The sequence below is a fragment of the Macroventuria anomochaeta genome (genome assembly GCF_010093625.1).
Source record: "Macroventuria anomochaeta strain CBS 525.71 unplaced genomic scaffold BU25scaffold_3, whole genome shotgun sequence".
NCBI lineage: Eukaryota > Fungi > Ascomycota > Dothideomycetes > Pleosporales > Didymellaceae > Macroventuria > Macroventuria anomochaeta.
Genome location: NW_022985364.1, coordinates 115599 through 136858, shown reverse-complemented (window position 1 = coordinate 136858; position 21260 = coordinate 115599). Strand labels below are relative to the sequence as shown.

General features: G+C 53.4%; 7 protein-coding genes across 7 annotated transcripts; 3 read left to right on the top strand and 4 right to left on the bottom strand.

Annotated features, from left to right (window-relative positions):
• Positions 1-266: 266 nt before the first annotated feature.
• Positions 267-1310, bottom strand: BU25DRAFT_383323 (uncharacterized protein). The gene is made up of 2 exons (XM_033704273.1): positions 1043-1310; positions 267-986 (listed from the first exon to the last, which is right to left on the bottom strand). The coding sequence occupies exons 1-2, from the start codon at positions 1056-1058 to the stop codon at positions 532-534; spliced, it is 471 nt and encodes a 156-aa protein (XP_033566106.1). The 5' UTR covers positions 1059-1310; the 3' UTR covers positions 267-531.
• Positions 1311-2087: 777 nt separating this feature from the next.
• On the bottom strand, positions 2088-3333 carry BU25DRAFT_135955 (uncharacterized protein). The gene has a single exon (XM_033700555.1). The coding sequence runs from the start codon at positions 2889-2891 to the stop codon at positions 2304-2306; it is 588 nt and encodes a 195-aa protein (XP_033566105.1). The 5' UTR covers positions 2892-3333; the 3' UTR covers positions 2088-2303.
• A 3242-nt stretch (positions 3334-6575) lies between these two features.
• On the bottom strand, positions 6576-9626 carry BU25DRAFT_487502 (RNB-domain-containing protein). The gene is made up of 2 exons (XM_033711287.1): positions 9413-9626; positions 6576-9365 (listed from the first exon to the last, which is right to left on the bottom strand). The coding sequence occupies exons 1-2, from the start codon at positions 9612-9614 to the stop codon at positions 6595-6597; spliced, it is 2973 nt and encodes a 990-aa protein (XP_033566104.1). The 5' UTR covers positions 9615-9626; the 3' UTR covers positions 6576-6594.
• A 147-nt stretch (positions 9627-9773) lies between these two features.
• Positions 9774-11550, top strand: BU25DRAFT_487501 (ATPase, V1 complex, subunit H). Its single transcript, XM_033711286.1, has 3 exons — positions 9774-10149; positions 10205-10733; positions 10781-11550. The coding sequence occupies exons 1-3, from the start codon at positions 9852-9854 to the stop codon at positions 11412-11414; spliced, it is 1461 nt and encodes a 486-aa protein (XP_033566103.1). The 5' UTR covers positions 9774-9851; the 3' UTR covers positions 11415-11550.
• A 94-nt stretch (positions 11551-11644) lies between these two features.
• Positions 11645-13610, bottom strand: BU25DRAFT_487500 (tubulin-specific chaperone E; the record flags this gene model as incomplete). Its single annotated transcript, XM_033711285.1, has 2 exons — positions 13308-13610; positions 11645-13254 (listed from the first exon to the last, which is right to left on the bottom strand). Exons 1-2 carry the CDS (start codon positions 13477-13479, stop codon positions 11645-11647), a joined length of 1782 nt encoding a protein of 593 aa, XP_033566102.1. The 5' UTR covers positions 13480-13610.
• Positions 13611-13739: 129 nt separating this feature from the next.
• BU25DRAFT_406439 (uncharacterized protein) lies at positions 13740-14786 on the top strand. Its single transcript, XM_033705279.1, has 3 exons — positions 13740-13867; positions 13918-14597; positions 14654-14786. The coding sequence occupies exons 1-3, from the start codon at positions 13856-13858 to the stop codon at positions 14727-14729; spliced, it is 768 nt and encodes a 255-aa protein (XP_033566101.1). The 5' UTR covers positions 13740-13855; the 3' UTR covers positions 14730-14786.
• A 4321-nt stretch (positions 14787-19107) lies between these two features.
• On the top strand, positions 19108-21232 carry BU25DRAFT_454291 (RSC complex subunit Rsc7; the record flags this gene model as incomplete). The annotated part of the gene is made up of 2 exons (XM_033709858.1): positions 19108-19183; positions 19281-21232. 2 exons carry the CDS (start codon positions 19108-19110, stop codon positions 21230-21232), a joined length of 2028 nt encoding a protein of 675 aa, XP_033566100.1.
• Between the last annotated feature and the right edge of the window lie 28 nt (positions 21233-21260).

The following is a 21260-nucleotide window of genomic DNA, read 5'->3' as shown; positions in this document are numbered from 1 at the left end:
GATCTCAGGAATAGTTCTTCGCGCAAGTGGAATTCGTTGCCAGGAAGATGTTTATACCAGATCTTGCAAACTCTCCGGCATTTGGAGTAATCCAAATATCTTCTGGAGTAACTCACCAGGCAGAAACGGTATTTCCGGAAAAGTCACTTCGTAGAACGTTGCGGGGGTCGAGTGGTGAGTACTGCTGTCTTTATGTATGTTCGTGGACGTGAGCCTGCCTGCGGTGCAGACTTTGTCGTTTGGGCCACACGTGCTGTTCAGGCGTTCGTTCGGACGTTCAACAGATGATCGTAGGTAACAGTCGAACGGTGCACGGCGGCCTTGAACTAACGGTCTTCATTCTACTCTTGCCGTAATATACAACTCCAACTTTTAAAGATACCTATGCTCCATGGCAAATGCCGTATACCAACGCCTGTCCAGAATGTACAATCGTAAGCCGTGATTCGTCGTCTTCATCAAATATCCTATCTTTCCCAATATAGCATTTTCGAACACTCTTCCAGCATGTCGTTTCCCTCCTAGCGATGCCTATCGCCATCCCCTGCGCCCGCCCTGCTGCTTCGCCTGCAGCCTGATCTGTGCTTCCTGATCTTGCTGGAACCTCTTGACCTCTCCACTGTACTTCTCATATTCACCCGCCCACGTCTGCGCCAAATCTTGCACATCCTGAATAAATCCATCAACGCCCCTATTGTATATCCATAACCCAATCAACCCTATGCCACCCCACAGCACCAACCTGAACACCAGATTGACCCAGAACAGCACCGCGCGATACATCATGTCGAGGATCTTGAAGCTGATGAACAGCGCGGCAACCACGACGAGGATAGATGCGGCATCAGGCTGAGTAACAAGCCGCGTAAAGAGGGGAGTGAGATGTGTTTGCAGCGTGCGGAAGATGCCGAATGCGGTTGTGACGAATGTGAGAAGCGGCGACGCGATGGATGGCGGGAGCAGCCGCGGCAGAAATGTAACGTAGTCTATGGTATGTTAGTCATGGGCTTCCGGAAGGCCGGTGAGTGTTTGGACTACGCACCTTGAACGAACTCCATGGTGAGGCGTGGGCGTGGTGATGGATGAGGCCGTATACGGGACGCGAAGACGCGTTTGCGTGGGGTGGAGAAATGTTGCGACGGCGGTTTGCGCGTGGAGCGGTGCGAAGCGGTGAACCGGTCAAGGGGATGTGGAGAGCCAATGCGATGGTTGCGCGCTGGGCGAGAATTGAGACGTGCTCTTCAGTCGGTGTGGTTTGCTGTACGTCTGTGCGGGCGGTGACAGCTGTCCAGGGTCCTTGTGTCTTTGTCGTGGTTCAACTTCACTCCATCGATGGCGCTAGCATGTGGCTGGCCCTTCCATGCTTTCTCTCGCTTGGCCGTCACGCTGCGCACCCCCACAAAGTCCTAAGCCATGTGTATCACAACTGCACGACATCGTGGGGTGTTCCTGGTTCCTCGAGCGAGCATATGCGGTGACTGACTCCGGAGGACTTGCTCCGCTTCGTGCGCTTAGCTCGCGGCTTCCCCTTTGCTTTTGATGGGAGCGATGTGGGTCAGCACGCATGGCGGGATCATCGTTGTTTGGCAATTAGGTTCGAGACCTAAGGGTATTGGTGAACTGGCGGTGAAAGGATTCCTTCGGACGGAGTTTCTAGAAGTCTTGTTGCCGGCAACCGAAGGCACCGAGGAGGACGAGGATTACCGGGATGGTACGAGATGTGTCGAAAACGATGAGCAGTTGCGATGTTACGATATCACAGGGTTGGCTATGAGAAGTGCAACGGTGTTGGTGATGGTACAGAGTTGTGTTCATTCTGTTCGACTGCTCGTGAGCATCTGCTCGCAGTGTATCTGCTACCTAGATATATGAATCCCTTGCTTGTTGCGTTGCAACATTTCCATCCCGCGGTGTGACCTCTAGTCAACCTCTAATAATCTGCATCGCATCATGGCGGAATGTAAAGAAAAAGAGGCCGAAGCCTGTGTAGGTGACAAATGTCTGGTATCACAGATGCAAAAGATGCCCAAACGCCGGATAAAATCATATGCTATCGTGAAAGTGTAAAAGTGGAAGGCTGATCTGTCAAGTGATGACAGGAGGGCACGCTGGCTGGTGGTAGGTTATACGGTTGTACAGCAGGGACCGACGTGATCGATGATAGAGGGCTGACAGTCTTTGTGCGACTTCGAAGTGTCAAGTTGTCTTGCAGGGAACGACCGTCCAGTTCATATTGGTGCTTCTTCCGATAGTTGCTCGTGCTAAGGGTTCCACATGGTAGCCCTCAAGAATGGGGCAATTATTCAAACCCAGTGTTCGGGTCTCTTCTGGTGGGCCTCGTGATTTGATTCGAATTCGAACCTGAAAGCCGATGCTTCTGACATCGAAGGTTGGTGACGAATCAATGGCTGCGATTTGCGAGAGCCATATGAACCAACAAGGAAGTCGCTGTTGGTAGAAGTGGGCGAGTAGGGTGTTGGTGGTCGGTCGGCGATAGTGGAAGCAACGCTTGACTTTCTCCGTGCTCGCTCTGGCTTGCGTATCGAGTCTCTTGGTGATTGAAGAGGAGGTGAAATGTCATCTGGTGACGGTGATCGAGGGTGATCATACAGATCCAGTTCTTTCTCGAACATGGTAGGCGACGTCTCATGGCGTATGACTGCTGAGTGCATTGGCCGGATGCCGTACTTCTCATTTCGTTGTGCATGTTCACTGGGCCGCCGCCATGACTCGAAGACGGAGTCGTCCAACGGTGTAACAGCACGGAGGGAGAAGCCTCGCACCCTTCTCTTATTACGCTTCCAGCAAAAGAGTACTGCAACTGAAACTCCTGCGAGGACTAGAGTGCCCAAGACGGCACCGAGGATGATGTAAAGCTTTGTCTCGTCCATGGTGCTGATGTGAATGTGGGACTGATCCTTCGTGGATAGTGATAAGGTCGGTTGATATTAGGCACTGACGTAGAGTTACGACAGCAAGGTCAGAACAAAGTTGAATGACAGGCGGCGAGGTTGACCAAGTAGATCGACAGAGGCAAGTGCCGGTGGTCAGGAAGTCGATCCGAATAAGAATGGAAGGAGTGACAGAGCGGTCAGTCGACCTCGACCATGGTGGATCTCAGGTGCAATCGATAGATTTGGAACGAGGAAACAATCGTCCGACGTGACTGCGGATATGAACCTGGGAGGGCAAATACGGATATAGTATTACTGCGGGACAGGCGGAGGGGCTCAGAAGGCGGAGACCTGGTCATGCGTGTGTGGCTCGCTCCACAAGATCCCGGGCAGACAGTTATGGTATGTGACTAGCGGAGCGAAACGAGAAAGAACAAAGAGTAGTCGTTCGGCAAGAAGCAGCGAACGCGCACCGAGCGAGGGGAGTCTTGCGGCTTGTAGAGACGGTGGGCCTTGGCTTGGGGGCGATATGCAGGTACAAAGCGCAACTACCTGATGGTGGGCTGCAAAGTCTGTTAGTAGGGCAAAGGCTCTGAAATATCGGTGAGCATGACCCTGGGTGATAGACGAGCAAGCTAATTTGGCCCGCCTTGAATTCACCCCGCCGTTGAGATGGTGCACAGTCCGCGATAGGTAGTTGCTCCTTCCCAGTGCCTAAGAGAAACGTGGCGCTGTTGAGCAGCCAGCGTGAATGTGTTGTTCACTCCGAGATTCTGCTGATGACCGGCGCTCCAATCCGGAGCCACTGCGCAGCCCAGCTCTGCAAGACGGAGGCTGACCTGCTTCGACGACAGCGCACATGTTTGCGCCATCCCGCAGTTCCTTTCGAGAATCTCCTTGCCTGTTCGGAGGAGTGGTCTAAACAAGACAAGCAGAAGCTCAGACTCGAGGGCGCCGGCCGCTTGCTTGCTTCGGTGGGGTGCACTGGTACCACGTCGATCTGCGAAACACCACCATCACCCTTTGAGCATGGCGTCAACTACATGACATGGGCAGCTGGATCCAATCCCGTTCGCAAGCGGGCTCTAGGTGCGTGCCGTCGCGAAACCTGCTCTCTTAGCTTCGGACAGCAAGGCCACGCATCCTGGGTGGTGTGCGTTCTGGATGAGCGAACAACAAGATCGAGAACGCAGCAACTTCAGAGTCTGCATTCTATGATGACGACCCCTGGACGTTGTTACCGTGATGTGAGCCGACGATAAAGCGCGCTGATAACGCATGCATTAAACCCTGGTTCCAACGGCTTCCTCCTGCAGGAAACTGAAAAGATAGTTGCAGGACGCACTGACGAGTTCTCACTCTTAAGCTGTTGTTTGGTCGGCATTTTGCCAGGTCATTCTATGCTTACATCATTTGGTGCTTCACTTGGAGGCCATTTCCTATACGACCAATGGCAATTCTATATCTCTATTCTGCAGATGACAGGAGGCTCAGCTGAAACACATCTGTATGGACCTGAATTTCAGCTTGATGACGACTTCCGTACAGCGGCCCACTATCGATACCACCACGACGGTGACATGGATGCGTCTCGTCTCTGCCTACCACGATTCGGCTAGTCAAAGAGTTGTTGGTCCTTGGTCTGACTCTCTGTCAATGCGGCCAGTCTATACAGCCAGTCACGTATCGAGAATTAGCCGAAGCGCTTCACGCTCAAAAGAGTAACCAATATGTTGCTGGAACCAAAATTGATGTCTCTTCTGGCACGAGCCGCGCAATTTCAAATCCTTGAATTCTGTCTCGGAATCATGATCCTCACGAACGCTCTGTCAGACGAGATGATGCACCAAACAACTCGTGATTCAACAAAATGAGATGTCTAATCGGCAACAAGCTCACTTCAGCGCTGAGCGCGATTCTGATCGCTACGCCGATACAGACTTCAACACCACAACACAGAGGTTTGCCACCATAAAACGAGCAGCCGTCGACGATAGAATTCATCACGATCTCCATGGGCCAAGGACTGCCTCTGCCGTTAGATCGGTAGAGTTTCGTAGAGTTTGTTCCTGGATGTGCAGGGATGCTCACCGGCTAAAGTGCGCACCTGCACGTGGACCTGATCGTCAACTCTATCAAGCGAGATGGCCCACTTAGCGGAGGGTCGTCATTTTGGTGGCGCGGGAAGGAAAGATGACCTCTCGCATCTCTCGTATTGTGACCTTGCATATCATACGTCGAGAAAGGGAGGGTGTCCTGCTCTTATCTCGAGAGAACCAGTCCTCCAACTCTGCGAACCGCTGCCCATACCAATAGAGAAGGTGTCAAGAGATCCAGCAAACAAGCTACATCTCAGTGAAACCAATCAGATTCACGATGTGCCATACTGCCGCAGACCGTTGGCAAGCTCCGCTATAGCATTGCACTTGCACTCCACGCCAGTGTTCTCCATTTTTCGCCGACGTCAAGACTGGATGCAAGTGTGAAGACCCTGACAACATCCAGAACTTCTTCCGCCAGCTGATCGTCCCGCATGGCATTGTAGAATCGGCATCGCATCGGCCAAAGCGCCACTAGACGGTTCGTGCAATTGCAAGAATTTCGATTGGTCTCGCAATTGGTCTCATCAGACGTGCCCGAAATGAAACTGACAATCTCAATATTCAGTGAAATGCACAACTTGCACTACTACGTGCCGCTCTCAATATCTATACCAAGTCATATCATGACAATTAACGGCGTTGCAGATGACGATGCGGCTCGTAATGCAGAGATGTTGTGTTCGACTTGAGGCTTGGAGGGGATATGAATCGCAAGTGTTGCTGGCTATGAGGCTAGCAAACTAGCTTCAGGAACGGTCGATGGACTGATCTTTCTATCCTGAAGTACGTACTTCACCGCTCTTTATTGTCGCCGATGCAATATTGATTTTCTAGTTCTTCATGCCGGTCTTGCGCCGCGACTCATCTCCTACGAACATGTGGATGGCACTCGGCTTGACCCTGAGTCGTTTGACAATATTCCTGGTGGTTGCGGTTCATGCAGGTACAGGACGCAGCACATGCTACCATCATCTGGCTCAAGAAAGCTCGGAGGGATCGCTCCTATGATGTGCATGATCTTGCAGTCCACCGTGATGGCAGAGATTACCCCCGAGAATCAAAGATAGACATGTTGACGATCTTCATAATCATACTTTGTATACAAAGCCACACACATCACCTTTGCAGAGAGATCATCACCGCAAACAAGCAAACTTACGCCAGAATTCAGATCTCAGAGATCGAGCGCAATTCCCGCTCGCGATGCCCCACTTGCATTCGGCCGCTGGTCGAGACATTCACTCTCGCTTCGCTTCGGCGACTCCGCACCCTCTAAGTTCGGCAGACTCGACCGAACATGCACTCAACTGGCACCCTCTCAGTCTCGGCTCTGACGATCTACCCTATGAGGCTGTGAACAGTATAGAAGTGCGTAATTGTGGCTTTGCGGGGCGTACGTTCATGTGTCTCCTCAACTATACCTCACCAGGGGCTTTGCGCGAGGACGTCCAAAGCCTGTACATTACCCTCGACGACATGAGGGGATAACGCAATTCACATGAGGCCGAACGACCGCAGCATAAGCACTTGGGAACGGAGATCTAGATATTGTATTATTGGGACGCGCATCAACGCCCTTACTCTTCTGTGCTAAGGATTTACACCAGAGTCAGCTTGACCTTCCTCTTTCCAGTGCTCTCCTCCACCTCATCCGTAATCCTGACCATGACCCTCTCAAACAGCTCAACGCTCCTGTTCAAGTCGCCCTTGATGTTCAATTGGTAGTTGTCAGCATCGAACTCAGCGTCCGGCTCAGGTGTAGCCAGGTCTCTCAGACGAATCAAGCTCTCAATACCAAAGCGTGGCACGAAGACAACGAAGCCATTTGAGAAGATCTTCATAATGAACCCCTCCTCCGTAATGTCCTTACCCTTCAGCGCTTGGCCGACATAGTACTCAATCGAAGCACGTCCAGCCATCTGTGCGTTACGATGACGGACGTTGATGTTCTTGCAGACAGCCTCGAGCTTAGCCTTCGAATGCAGGCTGGCATCGAGCTGTTCGTACTCGATCGCGGCGGCAAGCTGTCGATGGGCTTCGAGATCGGCATAACGACGGATGGGTGATGTGAAATGTGTGTAGATCTCACTCGCAAGACCATAATGCCTGAACTCAGGGTACGCTTGTGTACCAGCGCAGAAGTACTCTGCAGACATCATGCACCGTGTGGCCATGATTCTGACGAGGGTGTTGAAGAATGGGTTGTTCGGATCCACGCACTTGTCGAGTGAGTCTGCTACTGCACCAGAGCTGTCACTCCGAAGTTCCAGACCTTTCTTAACCTTCAGCTGGTTTGCGAGCTCCTCGAAGTTGGACTTGGGTGGCGCAGCGTGGCGACGTAGCAAAGCGGTCTGGGGGAAGGCTTCGTAGTTCCTTGCCGCGACACTGATGTTGGCGAGTAACATGAACTCTTCGACAAGGGAATTCGTGGCCAATGACTTCTTGACGTGGACGTCAACCGGGTCTGAAGTCTCAGACTCTGATCGGACCTTGACTTCGGGCGATGCAAGGTTCAGTGCTCCTGCGTCCATTCGCTTTTGTTTCAGCTTTTGAGATAGCATCAGCAATGTACGCATGCCGGTTGTCAGCTCGTCCTGCTGTGATGCATCATCGATGCGTAGTTGTGCTTGTTCGTAGCTGAAGGCTTCTCTTGAACGGATAACCGACTTTGTGAACTGTGAGTTGATGATATCGGCATTCTCGTTGACCTCCCAGATGACAGAGAAAGCATATCGCTCAACATACGGCTTCAGTGAGCAGAGATCTGTTCCGAGAAGCATCGGCAACATGTCGATGCGCTTATCAACAAGGTACACCGTTGTACCACGTTGACTAGCTTCCTTGTCCATAGCGTTGTTTGGCTTCACAAAGTGTGATACATCAGCGATGTGCACACCGACCTCGTAGTTGCCGTTTGGCAGCTTCCTTGCGTGTAGTGCATCGTCGATATCAACGCAACCAGGAGGGTCAATACTACAGACAATGAGATCACGCAGATCTCTTCGCCCCTTCCAGCCTGGATCATCTGTGCTCACGGGCACCTTCCAGTCGTGTCCTTCAGCAGGTAGGCAATCCAGTACCGTCTTGGGGAAGGGCTTGTACTGTACGTCCCATTCCAACAGAAGAGCTTCCGTCTCGGCACCTTTGGACTCCAGCTCTCCTAACGAGCGCACAAAGTGGCCAACAGGGTATCTTGAGTCCTTTTCCCATGAGTCGATAGTCGCTAGAACACGCTGCCCGAGAAGCTCTCCGGCTTGACGAGTCCGTATCCTGATCTTAGGTACGGTCTTGTCCATAGGTACAAGGAAGACTGTCTGTTGCTGCCTGCTTGTCTTCGCTGTTGAACGTACGGAATCGCGATCGATGTGCCCCACGTATTGCCTCCAGTTGCGCTTAATTATACCCACGACGCGAGCCGTTGGCTGCGCCTTGCCTTCTGTGCTTCGCCCGTGCGCGCGCTTGACCTCCTCTTGCAGTGCTCGCTTCTCCCTCTCGGTCACGACGTTCTCGCCCTCCTCTTGTTCGGCGTTGTCGTTTTTGGCCACAGTGTCTTCCTCCACGATTTTTGTCGATGGCGCCTTCCACTGATCCTGAGGTAGTACTTCAACAACTACGACGTCGCCGGAAACTGCTCGATTGCTGTTTTCTCGTCCCAAGATGATGAGAGATTTATCAAATGCGGGGACCTTCACCGAGGCTTCTAGGTAATTGTACTGCGAAACATTGAATATGCCTTGGTGCATGGTGCCAGCTTTAACGCCAGTCATCATCTTAGATACCGAGAGGTGATCCGGATAGAACACTTCAGGCTTCTTCGAGCGGACCTCTCTTTGCTCCTGTGCGGCACTGATCATGTCCAATAGCTCATCTGCGTTCTCGAGACCAGACACGAAGTCAGATAGCGTAATACCAGGTACACTCTCTGCCTTGGCCTTACGCAGGTTGTCTCTGTCATCGCTGATCATGACCACAGTAGGTATGCGCTTCTGTTTCTTGCTTCGCGCAGCTACTGCTTCGGTGATGTGCTGGTTGTACCACTGTACAGCTCTTCTGACAGCTCGATCATTGCGGTCGTTGATGGTTTCTCCCTGGTCACGGGGGATGTGTGTCTCTTGACGAAATTCGTTGAAGAAGACGTAGAAGCGTTTCCCCTCATTCTTCGTCAATGCAATCAGACGATGATAGAGTGGCAATGATCGGTTCTTAACCTCCTCAAGCACAGTCTGCAGTACTATGACATCATGGAAAGCTGTCTCGACCTCAAATAAGTCCATTCCGGTCAGAAAAGCATTAGTGTCCGGAACGAGATACCGTCCGTTAGGGAAGTTCTTGGACCCTGCTGGTGTATCTGAAAGTACGAACGGTGCAACTATCTGAGATTAGTTATGCGCTTGCACTTGAAATCTACAAACCCACCTTTCTTCGAGTAATCTGTCGGCGCAATCTCCAGGCATTCTCTGCAAAGATTTGACGAACATGGGATGTCTTGTCGCAGGTACAGTTCCCTCACAATCTTTTGGACCTTGCCACTCTTCGTTGACCGCACATAGACCTTGCTTGACAGGTTGGCCTGGCCGCGGTCGGCAACGGTCGATCTCTTCAAACTGAAGTACTCCATGGTTTCGAATGTGATGGCGCCGAGAACGCGGTATTACCGTCGCCGACAGGTAGCTTGTTCGAAAAAGTGCCAAACCCACTAATCCCCTTTGCGTTAGCGGCGGAGCTCTCCAGCAGATGACGGAGTTGCAACAGCTTGGTGGGTGCGCGATAGACCAGGCACAACATCCCATCTTCGACGCTCCTCCGCAGCCTCTTGACCGCAACATTTGCTGCTCGCTCGAAGCAGACCTCCACAATGTCGTCGCTAGACCCACCGACGTATCTCACCTCGATCCAAAACAACATCCGTGCGCGGCCAATATCATGGGAAGGCGCAGTGCGGGCCAAGACGATCACAGACGAGGACCTTAAGAAGATCAAGTCAATTGACAAAGTGCGCAAGGAGCAGCGCAAGCAGACAATTGAGTCCGATGTCAACAGCTTCGTCACGCTACTTCTGGGTGGAGATGGGTCGCAGAGCATCTTCGAGGCCGCAGCGAAACGCCAGGACATCATCCACTACATGCTGGTGCTGTTGGGAGATATTATTGATGGTATGAAGCCCCGTGCAGTCAAACAATCTCTTACGAAGAGCTGATATCTGTTCAGACATCCCTGCCCTCACCTCAGCTCTCATCCAGCACCCAGCGCCGTACAAGCCCTTCTTGCCGCTATTGAAGGCTTCATCAAACAACGAAGATCCCGTCCCCTTGCTTACATCCTCGGTCCTTTCTGGTCTCATCTCACACGCCGTTGTAACACCATCGAAGGACACCACACAGCTTGACCAAGCTCTCCCACAGCTATACACCTACCTCTCAACACTGGCGAAGGCATCAGATGCTGGGCTCCAGGATATTGCTGTACGAGAGTTTTCTGCAGTTCTTCGCAGCTCAAAGGCAAGGCATTTATTCTGGAAGCAAAGAAAGGAGACTCTCGATCCATTGTTCGACATCTTGCGCTCAGCAGCAGGGTCGAGCAACGATCGCGATTCGACCTTGTACAGCGGTGGTAGCATCCGTAGCGCTGGGGACAGTGGCCTGTCTGGTGGTGTAGGACTGCAGCTTCTCTATCACGTTCTACTTGTTATCTGGCAGCTCAGCTTTGAGGGTGAGCTTGTCGGCGATGGCCTCCAAGAGTATGTTCATTGCAGACTTCCGTCCTGGCTTTGCTAACATTTTTCAGTGAACACGATATTGTCCTTCTGTATACCGGCCTGTTGCGTATTTCGCCCAAGGAGAAGACCACCCGCCTCCTTCTCTCGACCCTCGTCAACCTCCTCACCACCAACCGTCAAACACTGTTGCCTACCGCCACCCTGGCTCGTTTGCCAGCCTTGCTTAACAGCCTGAAGTCGCGCCACTTGACTGATGAGGATGCCCTTGAGGATCTCAAGACTCTTACAGAGCTTCTCGAAGAGTACACCAAGACACAAACAACGTTCGACGAGTACGCTGCAGAGCTACAATCCGGTCATCTCCGCTGGTCTCCACCTCACCGCAACCCTACCTTCTGGCGCGATAATGCACGCCGCATCCTGGATGAGAGCAAGGGGGAGCTGCCGAGGAAGCTGGCTGAGATCCTATCCAAGAGCTGGGAGAATGACAAGCAGGTGCTGGCCATTGGATGTAACGATGTTGCATGCTTGGTCAAGGAGGTGCCGGAAAAGAGGCAACAACTGGAGAAGCTGGGCTTGAAGGGCAGGGTCATGGAGCTTATGCAAGAGGCAGACGAGAGCGTAAGGTGGGAAAGCTTGAGGGCTGTTGGAGAGTGGCTCAGGTACAGCTTCGAGTCCAAGAGCGAGCTGGCTGTGAGATAAGATCATCTCTTCTATCGCTTTTGGCCCATTTGTAGCGATGTAGTGTTTTTCTGTCAGTATACATTTGCAAGGCTAAGTTGCGCTCTTAGCCTTATAGACCGTCTTGCATCACAATATACACACACTGACGATCGATGCCAGCTTCCTGATTCTTGATGCTTTGGCAAATATCTGCACTGACAGCTACTGTTCAGGCGTCAGACTAAGCATATCCGAAGCATAGTCCTTCCCTACTGAGACTTCAACTCAACCCTCACAGTAGCCTCCATGCCATCGATCCAAGTTCCTATCGACCGTGTCCCGGGTGTGATCTCAACCTCTCGCATCACTTTACTCGTAGCCGCCTCATCCTCGCTATCCTCAGAGTCCCAGTCCTCATCTTCAACATCAGCCATCGACCTCCTCGCCGGCATCCAATCGCCCGTCTCCCAGATGAGTCTGCAGTCCATGGGCATGACACCGAATTGCTTGCCCACAACACCAAGCACCGTGTACACTGTGCAGCTCATCGGTATCTCGACCTCATGCGCCTTCGTCTTGTCACTCGTAAGGTAGAACTTGATCCTTAACAACCGCGCAGCAAGCGAATTCGGATTCACCGCGTTCTTACTCCGCTTGATATCCGGCTCTCCATATTCTTCACACAGCCATTTGTACCTCGGATGATTGCCCAGAATCTGCTCCCGTAGATTCTCGGGCGCGAACTGCACTTCCTTGACAATGAGTGACAGGTAATAGGACTCAGCGTTCAGACGCTCCTTGCCGCTGATGGGACTATGGTTCAATGTCTTGAGATTCCCCAGTCGTGCGAGCGTAAGCATGTAGCCATCGTCTGCGGTGAGAGGACGGCCGTCGGGCGCCTGGAGGGCTTCGTAGAGCGGGTTGTGGGATACGCGGAGACTGGTGAGCCCGGGGAAGACGTGTTCGAGCTGCTCGATGAAAGACCATGTTGTTATTTCGTTGAACGAGAGATCGACTTCCCTGAGGGCTGTAGGAAAGATGGGTTGCGGTGTGCCGACCTCGGAGATCTTGTTAGACTTGAGGATGAGGCGTTGTAGGTTTGGCATCTTGGTGAGTGGTTCGAGGGCGGATAGGGAGGGAAAGAGGTTCTCTTCCAGCGTTAAGTCGGTGATCGATGGGTTCAGGATGTGCGGTGTCAGGCTTGAGTAGAAGTTGCTGGAAGCTGAACAGGTGGTAAGGGCGGAGAACTGGTGCGTGATGTTGACCAGGTCTTCCCATGGTAATAAGTCGTCTTCCAACTTCAGTGTTGTAATATTAGCGAATATTTGGCGGCAACGCTGTAGCTCAGCTTCTGTCAGTGATGTGTCTGTGAACCGTGTTCCGTCAACTCGAAGAATTTTTAGCCGATCCAGTTGTTCGCAGATGGCAGCAATCTCCCTCCACTCCTCGAACAAGTTGCGACTAAGATCCAGCTCGTAGGTCTTGGGGCACGCATCTTTGATGTCTGTCGCGTTCTGAGGCCACTCTAGCTCATCATCAGTTCGCGCGCCCTGCCTGACCTCGGGCCTCCACATTCGCAAGCCGTCCAGAATGACGAATCTGAGCTCTTCTATTTGAGCGAGCTGTTTCCTGATCTTGTCGAATCCCACCTCTTCTGCAATTTTGCCGTTGAAGCGTATAGGCTGATTCAGTCTTGCCGCCGGGTCTTTTTTTGCCTTTGCATTGTCACTTTCTTTCGTGACAAACACCACTTGTACGCTGGGGTCTTCAAAATCATCATCTGCGTACTTTGCCTTCAATGCCTCTACGAACGAGCGTGGTGCATCCGGCTTACGAGTTGGTCTGATGAAAGATCCTGCTGTTGCATGCGTACTGAGGCCTGACCACAGATCAGCTGTTGATCTGCTTTGTTTTTATGTTGATGATCGTTACATTCGAAGTATCTGTGACCTTGGTGTTCACCAGAGTGCTTTCCGCGGGTTGGATTGTCCCACTCCACGCCCAACCACTCCCCTTTTGTGCCTTCAACTGCGCCACGGAATCGAACAGTGCAGAGTTGGCCATCGAAGGAGAGTCTCTTGCCAATGTAAATGTCTGTCGCCATGAGATCGCCGAGAGAAGGCTTCTGAACTGATTGTCGGTTGTGGCTCACTACAGTCTTCAAACATCGACACAAGTCTCTCGACTGCAATTCAAGGGGTTTCTCTGCTTTAAGAACAGTCTACAACTTCTGGCTGTATTTCGTGCATGTGATTGAACAAGGACAGGAGTGGTGCCTGCCTTCATATCATAGCTTACGTAACGACGCTAGCGCGGTTCCTGATTGCTACTTCCACAATTTGTGGGCTATCACCTCGACCTCAACGCGCAACGACGCAGACCCCACCACAGCCATATACAGCTTCAGGATTCTCTATCAGGACTCTCAATTCACCTCTCCACTCAATATATAGACCGTAATCGCTCGATTACTCATAATCATGGATTACCAGGTACGTTCTGGCAGTGGATGAGACTGGAAGGCAGCTGCTAACATTAACAGAACCGTGCAGGTTCCAAATTTGGTGGCGGTGGTGTCGCCTCGAGCTCAGCGACCAATGCCGACCGACGAGAGCGTCTTCGAAAACTTGCGCTCGAGACTATCGACCTCGACAAGGACCCATACTTCTTCAAGAACCACGTCGGAAGCTTCGAATGCCGTCTATGTCTTACAGTCCACCAGAACGATGGCTCATACCTAGCTCATACACAAGGAAGGAAGCATCAGACGAACTTGGCGCGACGTGCCGCGAAAGAACAGCGAGAAGGAAGGAAGGACGATGCAGGACAGCAGGGTCTACTTGCTGGTGTGCAATTGAAGAAGAACGTGATCAAGATTGGCAGACCTGGTTACCGGATAACGAAAGTTCGCGACCCTATCACTCGCCAGAACGGTCTTCTGTTTCAGTTCCAGTTTCCAGATATCACATCAGGCACTATCCCGCGCGTTCGGTTCATGAGTGCATACGAACAGAAGATCGAAGAGCCTGACCCAAACTACCAGTACTTCATTGTTGCTGGAGAGCCTTATGAGACGGTTGCGGTCAAGCTGCAGGCACGCGAGGTGGACAGACGGGAGGGCAAGTTCTGGACTTGGTTCGATGACGATAACAAGGAGTTCTGGTGCCAACTGCTCTTCAAGACTGAGCGTGACGAGCGATTCAGCGCTGTTCCCGGCCTGGCACCTGGCCGCAAGTAAGCATCGGGTATGGCATGAAGCCTGAATTACCGGCCTTCTTACATTCACTGTATGGAAAGCGTCCCGGCCCTGAGTCGCATCTCCAGCTTTTACGAAACCTTTTGCATTTCCCCTAAGAGGGCAGTATGGCGTTTAATTGGAGTTCATGGCCGAAAAGAATTCTGGAGATCATTGGGATATTTTGGACTGTAGGTAGTCCCAGCTTTCAATGTACCACACAACAATGTGATCTGACATGACAGATCCACGTCACACACTCTCTCCGACTTGCAGGCAAAAATTGGAGACGCATAAAGCTCAGAGCCTGGCACGGAGGCAGCGAGGTGTATGGACTGGTTGCCTTGTTTGTGTCCAGCTGAGCCTTCGATCCTTGTGAGCTAACCTTGCGAGCAGGACTCCTGAACTCGCGCTAACCACGACTGGTTTGTTGTTATCCGCGAGTGTGGGAACTTGACCAGCAAACCCAACCTGGGAACCTCCAAGTACCCAGAATCTGCTCTTCTGTCCGTTCACAGACCGCCTGAACCGGCCGTGGTCATCTGGCGCCACTGCATAGTGTCATACTCCGCCTCAAGCCTGGACAGAACCTATTGCACTCCATTTTGTCCCACATGACTGCGCGATGACTGGTCAGAGTTGAGCTTCGACTGCTGATTCGCTACCGTCAATTGCGTCGCGCGATAGCCTTGCAAAAGCCTTGCAACTATGCTTCAAATCAGCTCAACTTAACACACCCTCTCATGGTTATACTCAAGCCCAGCATGACCGGTCTCAACCGAGTAGTACAGTTCCAAGCTGACGGTTGACGAGGCAGCATCATCCATGAGCACTACAGCTCGTAGGCCGCCAGCCTTTGCAGTATGGTCCCTGTCAAAGAGTCGTTCTCGGTGTACTTTTTGACATCTCCGCACACCGTATCGAGGTATCCATAAATTCGCCATCGCCTCACACTGGTCTTCAACTCATTTCAGCGCCCAGATGGCGTGACCCTCACATTGTTTATGGTCCGCTGAAACAACTACAAGCATAAGCCTGTTCATTTCCGTGCAGTAGAGTGTCATTGCGCGGCATTGCAGTCGACTTCTGCGCCATGAGTACTTAGTGGAGATAAGCGACTATGCAGAGCACTTCACCGCTAAAGTCGTACAACCCAAGGCCGTCGCCACTGAGCTCGTGCGGCCAAACGGACTTCGACCACGTCCCGAAAACGAGCAATAACACTGCCTACGGATGATCCTCTTGTGAAGTAAGACGTCTGGCATTGAACCTCTCTCTCGGGATCTTGAAACGAGGCACTGATCAAATCATCGTAAAGTCTGGTCCCCACACAAACTTCGCTTCTCGCCATGATCTCTCCCCGAGGAGTTGAAGTGGGGTAGTTTGCATCTCTAACCCTTCTTGAGTTGCAGGCTCAAGGGTAAAGTGGAGCAGAATCATATGATCAAGCACGCATCCCGGCTGGCCCATAGCGTCGCGCCAAGAGGTGGACGAGAATCCGGCTTCTCAACTAACTAACAACACTCTTAACGGTCTGCTTCTTCTGCATCACTGACGCGTCGTCCTCGCACCCAACGAAGGCGAGAGCAAGAAAAATGGCGCAAATAAACAAACGCATTATCGTTCTAGGTTCTTCTGGAAACGCTCTTGGAAACGGACACGACTTCCCCGCTGTCTCATGCTATCTCGTGTTGGAGTATCAGGGTGCTCGTCAACGACATCCTGAAAGAGATCGACTCCAACTTCTCAGATGCGTTCACCAAGCACAGGCAAAGATCAGTGGTTTGACTTCGCATGAAGGAGCTTGGGACAATGGTCCATCATCTTTCTTCGCAGAGGAGTATTTCCGATGCTCAGAACACTTGATCGTTTGTAAACAGTGGGGCCGATATATTTCTTTTGATCATGTCTCGTAGACACAAAGTCAAACGTGAATCGTTTATTTTCGGTTGGTTCTAAACGGTTACCGAACGCACCGAAGAGGCATCTGACAGGTCTTGACCCTGAGACATGTTCAAACACGGTTACACAGCCTTGGGCGGACGCGTCAAAAGGAAAAGACGCGCCATAAGTGCCTGAGAGATGGCGAAGCTTCGTACTTGATGTCATCCATGGCAATAGACTACGATCTCCGGTAAGCGCAACCATGCGAACTCGTTCGAACAAAAGGAACATATTTCTCCACATCTCAACAACGGGCACGGAGAAACTGATTCTTTGCTTTTTCTGAAAGTCATGTCGTCCATAGACGCACAGACAAACGTCAAAAAGCGACAGACGGGCCATGGCGTTTCAAAGGCCGCTAGGGGTACAGTGGCGCGAGCTACGGAAGGGATGCGAGCCACAGGCAAGGTATGACGGGGAGATCGATGGCAGCACGGGCAAGTCAAGGGTATCGATGTCCGCCCTTGTCGACGGAGAGCGGGGCGTACTTGTGGAACGGATCGTCAACTCTGACCAAACCTTCTGTCCACACGGATTCCATCACTCGACAGCATTGCGAACCGGCGTCTTCACTGGTTACCCTAGCCAGACAGTAGGGACACGACTCCGGAGCGACGGAACTGCATCTGCCACAAGCTGACAGAGGATCGGTAACCGGCTGAACTTGAGCGCTGCGACGGGTTTCGAGACGCCTAGCAGACGTCCTAGTGAGAAGTGAATTGTGTGCTCGCCGATTAGCGCAGCTCCCAAGACGGACCGCGGTCGATACGAGTAAGAAACAGTCTTGCGCTATGCACTATCCAGTCGAGCCTAGGGCGTTCTATCAGGGCCACATGTAATAACCGATACTGCCTCTTCCGGCTGCTGCGGCAAGCATAAGCGGGCAGCTCTTCTGTTGCGGGCGCGGTAGGAGTCATCAGACGATACGGGACGGATTGATAGAATTGGAATTCGTGAATGCATGACGACGGCCGCTTATGCACGACCCAATTCTGTCTGTCTTGGGCAGCTGCAGGGCTTGGAAGCTAATAATCAATGATTCGATAGGCAGCCTGCTGACATGACCGCCTTGCTCAATCAGCAGCTATGGTGCTTGTGACTGGTGGAGGACGGGCGAAACTGCTCGTGAAGGCTGCACCTCGTCGCCCTTTCCGTGTTGACATCCGCGATAGGCAGCTCAGACGGGCAAGGTGGCTAGGAAGGTGAGGAGGATTGTCGAAGAGGGGGTGTTTGGTTCATGCCGGCCCACGCCTTCCTTGGCAGAGTGGACCAAATATCAGATCCAAGTTAGCGGTTGCAATTGCGGACGGTTCTTAGTGTTGATATCGATGCTGCAGGCGCTCCAAGTGATCCGCCCACGAGAGACATTAGACATGTAAGAACATGGAAGAGGGTTCGAGGGAGAAGTGGAGATTGTGGCTTTTTCACGGCGACGCGCTCAAGCCGCTGCCTCAAGCCTGCTCGCTCCCGCCGCGGGGCAGCGCTCAGTATCATCACGCCGCAGCGCCCCCAGCGCGGTGATGCTTGATCTCGAGTCAATGAATGAATGCACGTCGGCCGGCTAACTTAACAGCTCACACTGACTGCTCTAAAAGCGCCCGATTGCAAACCTCCAAGCGCTTCTCCAGCTTCTCCGGAGTGAACAGCTGCGTCCACACCAGGCCGGGCCGCACTGGGGCTGCTTGCCTGTTCTTGGTGGGTGCTGTAGTCGTGGATTAGGCAAGTTATCACCTTGCTGGGACGTTCACTGCGCGCGCTGCCAAAGCCTGCCATCCCAGTCGAGGACCGCAACCCAGTCCAAACCCTTACAGCGGCAAGCAGCATACCCATCCTGGGCGCCCGTCGTGCATTGCCTGCGCTCACGTGGCTGCATGAATCGGCGCACCGAACGGCAGCATCGCCAGGTGCTTTATAGTGTCAAGAGGGCTCGGGCACTCTATTCGTCTTACCATCTCTGCGCATTACTCGTCCACTCGCTTGCCTGCTGGCTCCCGTGCCTTCTGCGGACAAGACCTGCCTCGCGTACTGGCGGCGATCCACCCGCGATTCGTCATATCAATCGTCGTACCCGCCCAGAGGTCTGCCTTTACCTGCCTAGCTGCCGCCGCACACACCCAGCACCTTGCATTCGCAGCCTTCTTGCACTGACACGCCTGCTGTGTGGACTGCCTGCCCTCCACCGACTGGCTGCCGCCGCTGTTCCTTCCCAGCACGCCTGGCCTGCGCGCACGAACTGCGGTTCGAGGTGTCTCTGCTAGCTGATCCTGCCCGTGCTCTGTGGTTCCTTCTGTCTTGGCTGCTCGCTCTTTCCTCGGGAACGTGCAGGCGCATCCACCACGACACCAACCTAAACACCACGACCACCCACCTATGCCCATCGTCCCGCAGCACCCGCCTGTCGCGAGCCGTCACTGCGCCAGCCTTGCGCGCCCCAGCACGCGCCCCAGAGTGCGCCAATTAAGGGCTTCGTCCTGAGAGCTCCTTCCGCACCGCCCGCGCGCTCGGTTGCTCTTGCGCCGCCTTGGAATGTACTCAGTGCATCCCGCCCATACCATGTCAAATGGTAGCATTGGGAACGGCATCATGGACCTCCAGGGGACCATTGACCCGTCTGCCCTCAACTCTGCAGGTACGACGACGCGACTGTTGTCACTGTCACCGGCGCGCGTTACATCCGCCGCGCCCTCTTGTATAGCCATCGATGCAGTCGCTAACACGACCTCTAGGAGTCCTCGCTGACCCGCAGGGTGTCGCACAGCAACAATCGCGAGGCCTGAAGCGCAGCCGCTCGCCAGAGAATAGCTACGGCGACGCGCAGCATGGCGACCCGGCTGATGCAGACGAGAGCGAGAAACCACGAAAGCGCGGTCGCCCACCGAAGTCAGCAAAGGCCGCGTTTGCTGGTAGTCCGACCCGTGGATCGCTGCCTCCACCCACGCCCACGCACGTCGGCATAGCCCCGCCAGTGCAGACACCGCAGCTGCAGACGTCGCCGCTGCCCCAGACCTCACCAACGCAGGCATCGCCCTCCGCCAAATCAACACCCACCAAGCCTGCGGTCATCAAAGCGCTGCCGACCGTGCGCGATCACACCACGGACCAGCTGAATCCCGAGGGCGACGAATATATACCGCGCGAAATTGATGAAGCTGGAGAACGAAAAGTCACGCAGACTGGCCATCCCCTCGAGAACCGCGAGTACCGCTGCCGCACCTTCTTCGTCCCTAATCGTGGCGACAAGCTGTTTATGCTGGCGACCGAGTGCGCGCGTGTTCTCGGCTATCGCGACTCGTACCTGCTTTTCAACAAGAACAGGTCCTTATACAAGATCATCGCCACTCAAGCAGAAAAGGACGATCTGATTCACCAGGAGATCCTGCCCTACTCGTACCGCTCTCGACAGATCGCCATAGTGACGGCGAGATCCATGTTCAGGCAGTTTGGAAGTAGGCTGATTGTGAACGGAAGAAGAGTACGAGACGACTACTGGGAAAGTAAGGCCCGTAAGCAGGGTTTCACGGAAGAGGACGCGGCAGGAGAGAAGCGGCCAGGGGCAGCAAAGGCGAGAGAAGCAGCGGCCGCTGAAGCCAACCATGCCAACGCCATGGCCTTCGCCCACCCAGGAGCTTTCCCAGGTGCGAACGCCGACTATCTTGGTGCTGCATCGAACCCTCTGCAGCCCTTTGGTGGCCTGACGCCAGCACCAGGGAGCATGCCCACCGGCGGCTTGGAGCCATACAACCAGCGAACCACGACTGATTTACAGCCCCGAGACTACAGCAGCGTGCAACGACCACGTCACGAACTTGCCGGTGCGCCGTACGTGGACGTTACAAGGCCGTCTCCTTCAGGCGAGATTCTGAACCAAGCTGCGCAGACAGCTGAGATTAACAAGCAGTTCGAGGTATCGCGTAAGAACCGCAAGCAGTACCTGGACGACCTATGGAACCGACCACACGAGCCACCCGCGCAGTCAGAGCGTCCGACAACTGCAGATGGTGGACAGGTGCCGCAAGTCTCGCAAGCCATGCAGTCACCACGCATGCCCTCTACCAGCGTTAGCATACCTGGCAACCAGTATGGCATGACAGCTCAGACGCCACAAAGACCAAGCCAAGGCATGGGTGTGCAGTCTTACCGTCCGCAATCTATGCCACAGAACAACATGGTCCCCGCACCCATGGCGCAGCAGCACACCCCTCTGCCAAACCAGATGCACCGTCGTCCACCAAGCCTAGGTCTTCCACAGGGTATGTCACCAGGGATGGGCCCAAGTGGTATGCTTCCTGGCGTTCAGAATCCAGGTCAGGGTTACGCTCCTTCCCACATGTGGCAAGGTGGCCCACCTCAGCCGTCGCCATTGTCTCAGCAGCACAACATGCAGCAGTACGCTCAAAGGCCGCCACAGCAGTCGCCGCACCCGCAGCAGTCTCCCATGCACGCTTCGCCGCAGATGCATCACGCGCAAAGCAGCGGGTCGATGCACGGTACTCCAATCCAGCAATACCAGACGATGAACGCTATGGGAGGTACCGGATTTCCTAGCATGGATCAGAACCCTTACCAGCCTAGCCCTAGCCCTCATCAGTTCATGCAACATCAGAGTGGTGCTGGCCAGCAGCCCAGCATGTACGGTATGAGCCAACCGCAGTCGCAACAAGGATGGCCATCATACTAGGGGGTTCGCCAAACCGAACAATAACCCA

What these genes read in the sequence shown, in the direction of transcription:
- BU25DRAFT_135955 (XM_033700555.1), bottom strand. Translation starts at nt 2,891, where the DNA reads ATGGACGAGACAAAGCTTTACATCATCCTCGGTGCCGTCTTGGGCACT.
- BU25DRAFT_487502 (XM_033711287.1), bottom strand. Translation starts at nt 9,614, where the DNA reads ATGGAGTACTTCAGTTTGAAGAGATCGACCGTTGCCGACCGCGGCCAG. An exon ending in GACAGATTACTCGAAGAAAG is followed by an intron (nt 9,366 to 9,412) that starts GTGGGTTTGTAG and finishes AATCTCAGATAG; the next exon opens with TTGCACCGTTCGTACTTTCA.
- BU25DRAFT_487501 (XM_033711286.1), top strand. Translation starts at nt 9,852, where the DNA reads ATGTCGTCGCTAGACCCACCGACGTATCTCACCTCGATCCAAAACAAC. An exon ending in GTTGGGAGATATTATTGATG is followed by an intron (nt 10,150 to 10,204) that starts GTATGAAGCCCC and finishes ATATCTGTTCAG; the next exon opens with ACATCCCTGCCCTCACCTCA. An exon ending in GTCGGCGATGGCCTCCAAGA is followed by an intron (nt 10,734 to 10,780) that starts GTATGTTCATTG and finishes AACATTTTTCAG; the next exon opens with TGAACACGATATTGTCCTTC.
- BU25DRAFT_406439 (XM_033705279.1), top strand. An exon ending in AGCGCTGTTCCCGGCCTGGC is followed by an intron (nt 14,598 to 14,653) that starts ACCTGGCCGCAA and finishes ACCGGCCTTCTT; the next exon opens with ACATTCACTGTATGGAAAGC.